The sequence below is a fragment of the Mesocricetus auratus genome, unplaced genomic scaffold (assembly GCF_017639785.1).
Source record: "Mesocricetus auratus isolate SY011 unplaced genomic scaffold, BCM_Maur_2.0 Super-Scaffold_100018, whole genome shotgun sequence".
Classification (NCBI taxonomy): Eukaryota; Metazoa; Chordata; class Mammalia; order Rodentia; family Cricetidae; genus Mesocricetus; species Mesocricetus auratus.
In genome coordinates, this window is record NW_024429199.1 from 25,839,977 (window position 1) to 25,851,986 (window position 12,010).

Below are 12,010 nucleotides of genomic sequence, written 5' to 3' on the forward strand. Positions count from 1 at the left end.
TCTGTAGCAGAGTGCTTGCCTGATATTGCCTGGTTCAGACTAGACCAAGTGCATGCATGCACACATGCTCACACAGGTGGGTGTACACACACACACACACACACACACACACACACACACACACACACACACAATCATGCTCTCCTGTTAAGATTTCCACCATCTTACCATCTTGTAGTTTTTAACTTGACTACCATGTAGTTCTAAATGGGTCAGTATATTTTTGGCCAAATCATTTATTCAGTCTACTCAGCAATATTCATTGAGAACTTAGGATGTGATGGAATTTCATCTAGGTGTTGGGGAATAGCGTAAATTAGAGGGGGGAAATTCCCAATCTTAGTGAAGAGAGGGGAGCCAAGATGAGATGTCTCAAATATTGCTCTTGTCAAAGTATATGGTGAGATTAAACATGTATTGTCAAAGCAGAATATAGCTATTTCCAAAAGACCCAGCATTTCATGCTCACTTGAAGCTCATGAAATTGGTCAGTTCTTTCTCTGAGATACTTCACTTTTCAGTGCTTTCTGGTGGTCGATTGCAAGTAGAATTTATAGACATCTCTGTCCAAGGCCAAATCTGTGTTTCAGAGCTCTCCTTATAGAAATGGCCAATATGACTTGACCAGTAATTGTTTTCTGATTATCCATGGGAACATATGAGTCTTTGGCCTCATGAATGGTTATACAATAAGCTCTTTTCCCTTTGGAAAAGAGTGTGTTCCTTTGTGGCTCAGAGGTCCTGTGTTCATATGTTGGGCTTGGTCTTCTGGAAGTCATTTTCTCTAGGGCTGGGGTTATTTAGTTCCAAGGACTGGTTTGAATTTCTTTTAAAACTATAAGTATATAGGATTACATTTAATTGTTGGTTTATGTACAGAAACATTGCAGCACTGGGCTACAAGGAGTCGATCATAATACTCCTTTGTCCTGAGTAAATATTCATTCAGTAGCAGTCTGGATGGGGTCTTGTGAGTCTCAGAATTGTGACGCCTCTGCAAAGATTAGGGGATATTGCTGATATTATCTATTAAGCTTCTGTCATCTGCAAGGTCTCATATAGTAGCTTGAAAATGCAGGGTAAATAAGGAAAGACGAGATCTCAAGCTTAGACACTTTGACCAGATGGCAAGAGTGCGGCAATTATGAATATGTACTTGCTGTATAGCAATTGTCAGTACTTACTTATTGACAACAAAGGGGAAAACAGAAAGGCAAATACTGCAAATGTTCATTGTGTTGGTGTTCCAGGGGTGGCAGTGAAAAATACACCTCCCATATCAAGGTCACACCTCTCAGTTCCTCCCAGTTTCACCAGTGGGGGACCAAGGATTCTAATACATGAGCCTATGGGGCTCATGGTGTCATGGTTGCCATATTATGGTCTTCTTGGAGCTAACATATGTAATTTGGGCACTTAACAAAGAATATGCAACACTTCCTACAAGATGGCTCAATTCTTCTTTAATTCTTTGCAAATCCTTAGCTGTTGATTCTATGTATGTGGTGATATCTTTCTTGCACAAATAAAGCCTGTCTGGGGGTCAGAGAATGGAGCTTGCCACCAGCTAACCATAGAGGTCTGGAGGTCTCTACAGACAGGCAGGAAATGATGTAGCTGGGCAGAAGCAGGATATGAGCAGGAACAAACAGGATATCACTCTCTGCAGAGACGCTTAGGAGGTGAGGTGTGCTATGGCTTGTTTCTTCTCTCTGATCTCTCAGCATTTCCCTCTATATCTGACTCCAGCCTCTTTTTGTTGTTTTGTTTTTCCAGACAGAGTTCCTCTGTGGCTTTGGAGGCTGTCCTGGAACTAGCTCTTGTAGACCACACAGAGATCCACCTGCCTCTGCCTCCCGAGTGCTGGTATTAAAGGCATGTGCCACCAACACCTTTATTATCTAGACCAATTAAGAACTCTTTTTACACATATATGCATATTATAATCATTATCAAGAATGAACATTATAATCATATGTATGATTATAATTATTATCAGGCAAGTCCCTCCCTCATCTCCACCTTGAGACTAAGAAGCATTAAGTCAAATGGGCCACAGATCATCCAACTAATAAGACTCAGTTATATAATTTGAACCTCAACATGCTAAAGTGTTTTCCATTGCATTTACCTATCTGTTCTCCTATACCTCTTCCTGTTTCTTCCACTGTTTCTTGACTTCACCTTTAATAACTCACTATGTATACATTAAACATTTATGACTATGGCTGGTTATCAACCCTAGAGACTCTAAGATAATACATAAAAGATGAAACTGCACTGCAAAATTCTCACCAAAGTTTCGCACTGTTCAGATTTGAGGTGTATTTGTTTGTATCTGATCGACAGGAGTTTTCAGAGCCCATACCAGTATTCCTCCCAAAATACTAGGACCCGGTAGCTGGATGTGCTGGAGAAGATGTGCCAGTTACACTCCAGGTCACCAATCTTCAGGTGCAATTTTGCTAGAATTATGCTTGCCTAAAAGCTGGAGTTATGTTAGTGACACGGTGAAAACAGCAGTTTTCAGTTTGCATTTCAGTGCATGCCATCTTCCAACCCCATATGCCATCGGAACCTAACGTCTCCCTGGAGGAGGTCTACCAGAAGGACATAGCTATTCTAGTGCCTGCTACTGTCTGGGATCAGAATGACAGAAAACATTTCACTCTGGACATTTTCTTAGTAATTTAATCTCTCTCTCTCTCTCTCTCTCTCTCTCTCTCTCTCTCTCTCTCTCTCCAGGTTTTCCAAGTTTGAGTTCATAATAAGTAGTTTTTTTAAACATTTAAAAATAGGGGTCTGTAATAAAATGCTGAGTGACTCTCTGGAGATTGCTGCTGGTCATTGTCTAATAGAAAGCATACGCCGTTGAGCTAACATTTTGTTCTTTGAAGGAAAAAACAAAGCTGTTAAAAGCAGGTAGGCTCGTTTTCCAATAGCAATGGCATTAATGTCTTTCAAGTCACTCCTGACCATAGCTAATTAGAGTTTTTGGAGAAATGGCCCTTCCGAGGGTCAAATCAGGTTAGGCTGACCACAGAGTTGCTGTTGGCAATTGGCAACAATGGATTTGTTAAGAATTTCTGCTTGGCTTGGGGTGATCATCTGATTTTCTCTCTCTCTCTCTCTCTCCCTCTCTTTTGCTGTTGTGTTTCTTATTTTGACTGGCTGAGGTTGGGCTGGACCATGAGGCCAGGATCCAAAGGCAATGCCTAGTTGTTGCTGGAGATCTGCACTGACAGATTGTTGAAAACTTATTAGTCTGACGTTTTAACAGCCTGCAATAGGATGGAAATCTGCTCCTTCACAGGAAGGAAAACATGAGCCTGGGCTGAAATCTGCCCTAGTTCCAAATCTGTTGGCCTCTGGTACCAAAGTGCTGAGGGCTGCCACAGTGTTCAGAGATGAAGGCCTGAACGTGCCACCCACACAGTAGGCGGGACGGAGCAAAATACTTGTGGACTTGAGCCACTATAAAGAAGGAGACATTGAAAACACATCCTCCTGGAGCAGGGACACTGCCATGCCTCCACACAAGGTGCTAACGGCTTCCACAGTAGCAGCAGTCAGCCTTACATGAGATTTCTACTGAGCGGCTGGAAAAACCCTTTAGGTCATAGCCATTCTATGAACTAATTCAAGAAAAAGGAATGAGGGATACCTCAGGTTCCAGTATAGTCTTCGGGAGTTAAAATAAGCAAAAAGATTGCAGGCAATACCATTGGTCAGAGATATCTGATGCATTACATTATGATTGTTTGTTATAGAACTTGAGAATTCATCAAGTTCCCACTCTCCAAAGGAAGCCTTCCTCGCAGTATAGAAAGACTCACAATTCACTATAGGCCCCTCCTTTCTTACAGTATCACTCATGGCTTCCAGCTTGATTAAGCCCTCTCATGACCCACCATGATTTTGCCCAGTCTTTGGAGACTACTTACTGTACCTACAAGCTTTTCTTGGGTGTCTTGATGGGTATGGGTATGTCTCTTAATAGCCAATGAATATCTTCCAGGCCCGGCTACAAAGTCACCTCTTTTTCTGAAGTGAAGCCTTCTGTAATAGCCAGCCCACCAGGGTTGGGTACCATAACTGAAGCAGTCCTTCACTTTGTATGTTTTGACTTTATTCTAGGCTACAAAAGGACAGGATGTAGGCTTGAGCCTCATCCCACTTGGTACCCACATTCACAGTGCAGTGCTTGCACAGGTGGCACTCTTCCGATGTCTTTTTGAGCAGTCATTTAGTTGTTAACTTCTTTTTGGGGGGGTTGTTGTTTGCTTTTATTTTTTATCTATTTTCTCAATATATGTTTTTATTTAAATTAGAAATGTGAATGTTTCACATGTCAGTCCCAGCTCCCTCTCCCACCCCTCCTCCCTTGTTCCTCCACCAGCCCCCCCAGCCGCCCACCCAATCCCCACATCATTCCCCAGGGAGGGTGAGGCCCTCCTTGGGGGATCTCTAAAGTCTGTCATTTCATCCTGGGCAGGACCTAAGCCCTTCCCCATGTGTCCAGGCTGAGAGAGCATCCTTCTATTTGGAATGGGCTCCCAAAGCTCATTCATAAACCATGGTAAACACTGATCTACTACCCAAGGCCCCAGTGATTTCTGTGGCCTCCTCCCTGGCACTACATTCATAGAGTCTGGATGAGTCCCCTGTTGGCCTCTCAGCCATCTGTCTGGGATTCAAGAGCTCCTCCTTATCCAGTCAGCTGTCTTTGTGGGTTTCATCATCATGGTCTTGACCCCTTTGCTCATCACTCCTCCATCTCTGTCACTAGGTTCCAGGAGTTCAGTTCAGTGTTTAGCTGTATTTGTCTCTGCTTCCATCAGTCCCTGGATGAAGGTTCTAGGATGGCATATAGGGTAGTCATCAACCCTATCATCAAGGAGGGGCTATTAGTGTAGTCTCTCCACTATTGTTTAGTTTGCCAGTTGGTGTTATCCTTGTAGATCTCTGGAGATCTCTCACTAGTGTCATTTTTCTCCTCAAGCCTATAATGACTCAATCTATTATGGTATCTCTCATCCTGCTCTCCTCTATTCTTACCTGGACTCAACCTTCCTGCTCTCCCATGCCTTCTTGTCCCCTCCTTTTATCCCCCTCTCTTTTTCTTGGTTCCCTCTCCCCTTCCCCATTGTTCCCAATATGCTCAGGAGCTTTTGCCTCATTCCACTTCTCTGGGGTATCATGCATCTCTCTTGGGAACCTCCTTGTTTCCCAGACTCACTGGCACTCGGATTGTAAGCTGATACTCCCGTGATCCATATCTAAAATCCATATATGAGTGTGTACATACCATGCTTGTCTTTTTGTTAACTTCTTTGGGAGACATTAATTGGTTCCAAACTCCCAACACTCCATCCCTTTTCAGGAGTTCAGTCTCAACAGAATGCCTCATGAATGCTCTTCGGACTGAAGACATTTTCGCTCCAGACCTGCTTTCTGTGGACCAGACACAGATAAGAACCTTTCTGCTCCCTGCTTTGGGAAACTAAGATGGGAAGCAAACCAGGATTATCTAGAGCTTATTGTTTATTAGTTTTGTTTTGCTTATGTGTGGAGCCAAGGACCGCATCAGAGCCTCAGGCTGTTGGGCAAGGAGTCCACCAATTTTGGAGTTTTTGAGATAGAATCTTACCATTGTTGTTCAGACTGACCTTGAGTGTTCTGTGTATCCCAGGCTGCTCTATATTTTTTATCCTCCTGCCTCTGCCTCTTGAGTACTGGGATTACAGGCATCTGCTGCCATGACCAGTTAGAAAACCAATTTTTGAAAGATCTTCCCAATGTCAGGTTCGAGCCTTCATCATCCCATTGCAACTGCATACAAGGTGGCTATAGCTACATAGCAGCACTTACTAACTCATAAACACAAATGACCAGGCATCATATTTCCTCTTGGGATAACTCAGATTCTAAAGTCCAGGTTTCCAAACTGTGGGACCATGGTTAGATTTTGTTTTGTTTTGTTTTTTTAACTCAGCTTTGGTGTTTGTTTGTTTGTTTGTTTGTTTTTCTAAAATGAGTCTGTTCTGTGTTGAGGGTGTGTTTTATTTTTGTTTGTTTTGTGAGAGCTGCAAACACAGTCATGGAGATGTTGGGTTTAACATTCAATATTTAATCAGTGGCTTTACGGATCTCAAGAGGCTGTTGTGCCAAAAGTTTTGTGATCCCTGGATTGCTGCCATGTGCTGTGTTCCTGAAGTCAACAATTCAGTGGTGCCTGCCTATTCTCCACTTTCCCAATTGTGGTCCCCCAGCCTACTGAGCTCATGGTCAACTGAGCCAGTCTCCAGTCATTTGTGGAAACCCAGATTGTAGCCTGATCCTCCAATGATTCTACAAATTCTCAACTCCCTTAATCAAATCATTCTAAAACAAGAAAACTATCAATGTGAGAGAACAAATATCTGAGAATCACAACTTTTAATTACTTTCTGATGGTATTGAACATTATATATCTTCAATAAACTATTTCTACTTCCTCTGGTGCTGACAGAAGCGTCACAGTACAGAGAAACTCTGTCTTCAGTTGTTCAGTTGTTGGCTGCTGCCCCCTCCCTTCTGAGATACAAAAGACTTTTTCTAAACAGTAGTTGCTGAAGGATGGCTGAGAGGTTTCTCCATCTGAGTGACTACACTTTCTGAGTGATAGCAAGTTTCAGTAGAAATATGCTTGAAAACTTACTTGAATCCAGGAAAATGAAGTGTACCAAATTTCTTAAAAAAGTGATGAGTTAAGCAATGAAAATCAAATATGAACCTGTCACTGCAGCTAATAATTCCTAGTGAGCATATTACTGGTATTTGAGTAGTATCACAGCAGATATAATTTTTCTTTAAAGGAAACTTTTTTTAAAAAGTTGTTGAAAAGTTAAATGGGTTTTCTAAAATTACTGCTATTCTACAACTTTCACAACTATGAGAAATACATAAAAATACAATTTACTTAGAAGAAATGTATTTTACTGTATATTTTACTGGAATACACAATCTTAGTGAGTGCAGATTCAAACTTTAAGTTTAAAATGTTGCCAGCTTTAAAGTAGAGATTTTTGTCTATTGTTACTTTTTGGTTGAAAAATAGAAAGTATACATATTTACAGTATACAGATGATGTTCTGAAATACATATAATTGTGAAATAACTAAATTAGACTAAGTAACAGATACATTACCTCATTATTTTTTTGTAGTAAAAACACAGATTTTCAAGTTTCAATGTGTTGTGATGACTGTCACTGCATATTGTACATAGGTCTGTTGATCTTATTCTCCCCGTCTAGGAGAAACCTTGTAGCCACTGAATTCTTCCCCTCTGGCCACTGGTGATCACTATTCTGCTCTTGGCCTCTATGAATTCAATGCTTTCAAGTTGCTCACATAAGTGAGGCCGTGTAATTGTTTTCCTGTATCCAGGTTTATTTCACTTAGCACAAAACCCTATGTATTCATCTGTGTTTGTAGCAAATAATAGAATTACTTTCCGCCCTTCTCTGGCTAAATAATACTCTATTTTGAAAAATATCTCTCTGTCTTTATGCGTTCAACCGCAGATGTCCATCCCATTTGTGACTATCGTGAATGACAGCCATAATATTTTAAAACTTCTCTGAAGTCATCCATAATCAAGATTATCAGGTCAGGACTCCCCAACAAACTTGACTAACGCATCATCAAAGGAAAAGGTTTGCAGACTTTAGAAACCAGAAAACCACAGGGCCTTTCCATGTGTTGGAGTCTACAGTTGTCTGAGACTAGGTACACCGTGGTTTAACCTATATAACCTCCTAAACTAGGTCATTATGCTGAGCTGCAGAATTGAGTCGGAGGCCGGCAGTGAAGGCCTGGTAAGCACTAGTGTGTATCAATGAGAAGAGAAAAGAAGGCGGTCAGTGGTTTGGGGTCCGTCCTGTGAATAATCAGATTCCCTTCTGGACATTGCTTTAAGAACTGTTGCTATCATCAGGTAACTTTGAAAAACCAAAGCAGCTAAGGAGCTAGTTAAAGGTGCCCAGCCATTTCCCAAATGTCATGGAGATAAAGGCAGAGAAGCAGAAAGCCTTGTCCTCACAGGAAGGACCACAGTACCTCCCCTTCACGCTGGGTAATGAGCTTGTCTGGTCAGTGAACCCAGGCAGGCCATGACTGTTAGGGAACTCACGCTACTTTGAAGTTTCAGACATTCCTCCCAGCTTTATGCATGATCAGGGAAGAAAGCTCCTGACAGCCAGACACACATGCCTGTTGAGAGACCCATCTCAAGAAGCCCTTAACTTATAGCCATGGGAAGTTATGAAACCTCTACCCACAATGCCATGGGAAGTCTCTGCAATGAAAGAAGAGCACCTCCCCCATGGCAGCATGGATATAAACTTTGTCATTAACCCAGACAATACATCAATAGCGAGTTATTCCACTAAGAAGTTGAAAGCATCTTAGAAACCTCTGACCTTTCATCTAAAAATAATGATTAACTCTTCTGGGTTGAAAACGTACCACGTTAAAAGGCAGATGATGCAGAAAATAGATCCTGGCTATTTTAAAGGGCTTAACCTCTGTCGAAATCCAAACAAAACAGGAAGAGATAGTAAGGGTCAGACGGCATGGGTCGTTAATCCACATATTTGCTCCCTGGCCTAACTTGGAAGCACACATCCACATGCCCATGTTACTTCCAGGGAGATGAAGCATGAGTAGATTAAATGGCATGATACAGACCACACTAGGTCAGCAGATGGCTCATGATCAGAATTCTCCATCTAGAATTCAGCTTCTTAAGAATCCAATGGCCTCTACTGCATCCAGACTCCCTCCTCCACAGCTCTACCTCTCGGCTCCCTGTCATAGCTCATTGCTTTCCCAATCTCTGAACCTATTAACCCATCTCTTAGGTCAACCTAGGAACTGGTTCTCTCACCTGAGAATGTCACAATTAGCTGTGAAGAATTTTGAGTTCCTCTTTCCTTCAGGGAATGGAGTTTACCAAGTTGTGAACGTTGGAAGAAAGAGAAAAATGGACCACACTGCTATGCTGTCAGTCTTTTTCAGAGCAAAGAAAACAGCTGGGCATGGTGATTCATGCCTCTAATGCAAGCACCCAAGAGGTCGTGGCTGGTAGATTTCTGTGAGTTGAGGGCCAGTATGACTTACACACAGAGTTCCAGGCCAGGCCAGACCTAGAGCTTATTTTTAAAAAATGAAAAGGAAAGCCGGGCGTTGGTGGCACATGCCTTTAATCCCAGCACTCAGGAGGCAGAGGCAGGCAGATCTCTGTGAGTTCAAGGCCACCCTGGTCTACAGAGAGAGTTTCAGGACAGCCTCCAAAACAATACAGAGAAACCCTGTCTCGAAAAAAAAAGGAAATAATTCAGTAAATGATATGAGCAAGTTATAAAAACAAATAATGGCCTCTATGAGCCCAAGGACACTGAAGCAAACCTATACTGGACAAAGGGCCACTTTGATATCCAAAATATTGGATATGGTCAATTAATTCTTATTATAAAATGTTTCATGTAAAAATAAGTTTAAAGAGTAATCTAAGGCACAAATGATTATAGAAAAAGTCGGTAACCTTGTCGGCCCTCCTACTTGTCATACATAGCATTTCTCTGATCCCTTCTCCACACCCTACAAGTTTGATGCTTCATTTGTTACTCAGCTCATGTTTTTCTTTTTTAGTAAATTAATGTATGCACAAAGAATGTGTTCTATTTTAGGTGTTTTCAACTTCATAATATATGGAGTTCTTTTAGCATAGTATTACATTTTACTGTGTGTGTGTGTGTGTGTGTGTGTGTGTGTGTGAGAGAGAGAGAGAGAGAGTGTTGCTTATGCCTGTACGATAAGTGTATTATATGTATGAAGTGTGTATGAAGCATGTGTGTGGACATCAAAAGACAACTTCTGGTGTTGGCCCTAACCTTCCACCATGTTTTGAGACAGGGCCTCATTGTAGTTCACCACGGTACTTGCCTGTGTAGCCGGCCCACAACCTTCCAAGTATTTTCCTGTCTCTGATTCCCATCCCACAGTGAGAGTACTACGATTGTAGGTGCTTGCTACTGTGCCTGGTTCTACATGAGTTCGAGGAAGTCAAGCTTAAATCTTAGTTCTTGCATCATTGTTTTCCCCAGATGAACTACCTCCTTAACTATAATATTACACTTTTATGACAAGTATAAGTTTGTATGACTTGAAACTTATGTATGTTTGGCATTGCGTAATGTAAATATTATGTATTTTATATAAATGCATTGTATGCTATATATGCTTTTACAGTATGTGAAGCCTTAATTCGTTTTAATTGTAGGAGTCCACTCATGGTTTACATGTCTCTTTTTTAAGTAGAACACTGGAGTTATTTTGAAGATTTCTCTAGTTAACATTCTACAAAATCATTTACTCTGTCACAATGTATGAACTTTTCAATTTTGTTAGACTTCTCCAACTTTTCTGCAGTGATTATTTGTACCATAGCCCAAGATTATAGTTTCACATTTCTTTGGATTTTTGAAAATATTTAGCATTTCCAGATTTCTAAATTTTGTCAAATTGGTGAGTTTTTAAAAAGCCCTTTAGGTATGATTTATTTATTCCTAATTATTGGTATGGTTTAATATATTTTCTCTGTTTATTGGCCATTCAAATTCCCTGTTTATGAATTGCTTGCTATATCTTTTATACATTTTTATCAGAATATTTATATTCTTATTGCTTTGGGTGATCCATTTATAAACACAGATACTAATCTCATTTGCCAATCATATTCATTATGCAGAAGTGGCCTGTTAAATAATGGATTGACTTGCTAAGTTTTGCCTTGCACAAAAGTTTTGAAATGCAAATTAAAACTAAGCTATAGACAAGAAAGTTGTTATTCCCTGAGTCTGTGAGTTCAGGAAAGCCCTGTGCTGCTTTTGCATTTCCTTAATTTCCTTTTCCTGATCTCAGAGAGTTCAGCATTGACCACTCAATTTTGATGTCTGTATCTGTGTGTACAGTGAGTAGTTCAGAATAATGTCAATGATGAATAAGGACCAACTCCAAGAGAAATTGAACTTGGATTACTGAGTCTGGTAACTGGATGTTTCACTGAGATGGAAACTGTTAGAAACTAGGTACATCCCACACCATGGCTTCTCATGGGAGCAGAGTCAACTTTTGGCAGGGACATGAAGCATGCTGGAACCGCCCATCCCAGACTAACCTCTGAAAGACTTTGCTCCCAGGAAAAGTCTCTCTTTATGACAGAAGTCCCTAGGCCCAGATAACTAAAGAAAACAAAAGTAGAATAATATCACGGTGATGTCAGTTGCATGGATGTATTGGCTTTTGAATTCTCATTTGAAATCTTAAAGTAACTGAGGCTATCTTTCTATTACAGAGGTGTGGCGATATCTTGTTTGAGAACCCTGATCAGAATGTCAAATGTGTTTGCATGCTAGGTAAGAAGGCTTCTTGTTTCAATTGTACAATGCATGTTGATGTCATGTGGAGTCACTGTTGTTCTGGTGTCTTACTGACTGCCTCTTGTTCCATTATAAGGATGCTTGTCAGTGTGCTTGTGAGTTTATAAACAACTATAATATATTTGTAGAGCACTAAAAAGATGAAAAGGGATGTTATTTTAGTAGTTCTCAGTAAGTCTCAGCCTATTCTTCTGAGTCTCAATGCAAAACAATAACAACAAAAAAAAAACTGTGATCAAAATGCAAGAAGAATCCCATTGTCGTCATAAGCCTAAGATTATAAGGTAAATAATAAGGCCTAGAAGTATGCATGCAAACTAATTAGAAGTCATCCCAATTACCCATAATGCATCTGCATCCAAATAGTAATAAAATAATGAATAATCAGTTTTTCTTTGTAGGATGATATAGTACAAGTGCTTTTTACATACTCAATAATATGTACTGTCCTGTTAGGTAATAAATAAAATCAATAGTGTTTTCCTTGATACAGATTAGAAATAAGTAGAGAAAGTATGTGTGACA

At 40.6% G+C, this 12,010-nt stretch overlaps 1 protein-coding gene across 1 annotated transcript in view; it reads left to right on the forward strand.

The window, feature by feature from the left end:
* Pde7b (phosphodiesterase 7B) overlaps window positions 1-12,010 on the forward strand; it is a 307,639-nt gene that overhangs the window by 74,893 nt on the left and 220,736 nt on the right. Inside the window, exon 2 of the mRNA XM_040758205.1 lies at window positions 11,401-11,461. Within this exon, the coding sequence (XP_040614139.1) occupies window positions 11,401-11,461 (61 nt within the window). The remainder of the gene's footprint in view (window positions 1-11,400; window positions 11,462-12,010) is intronic.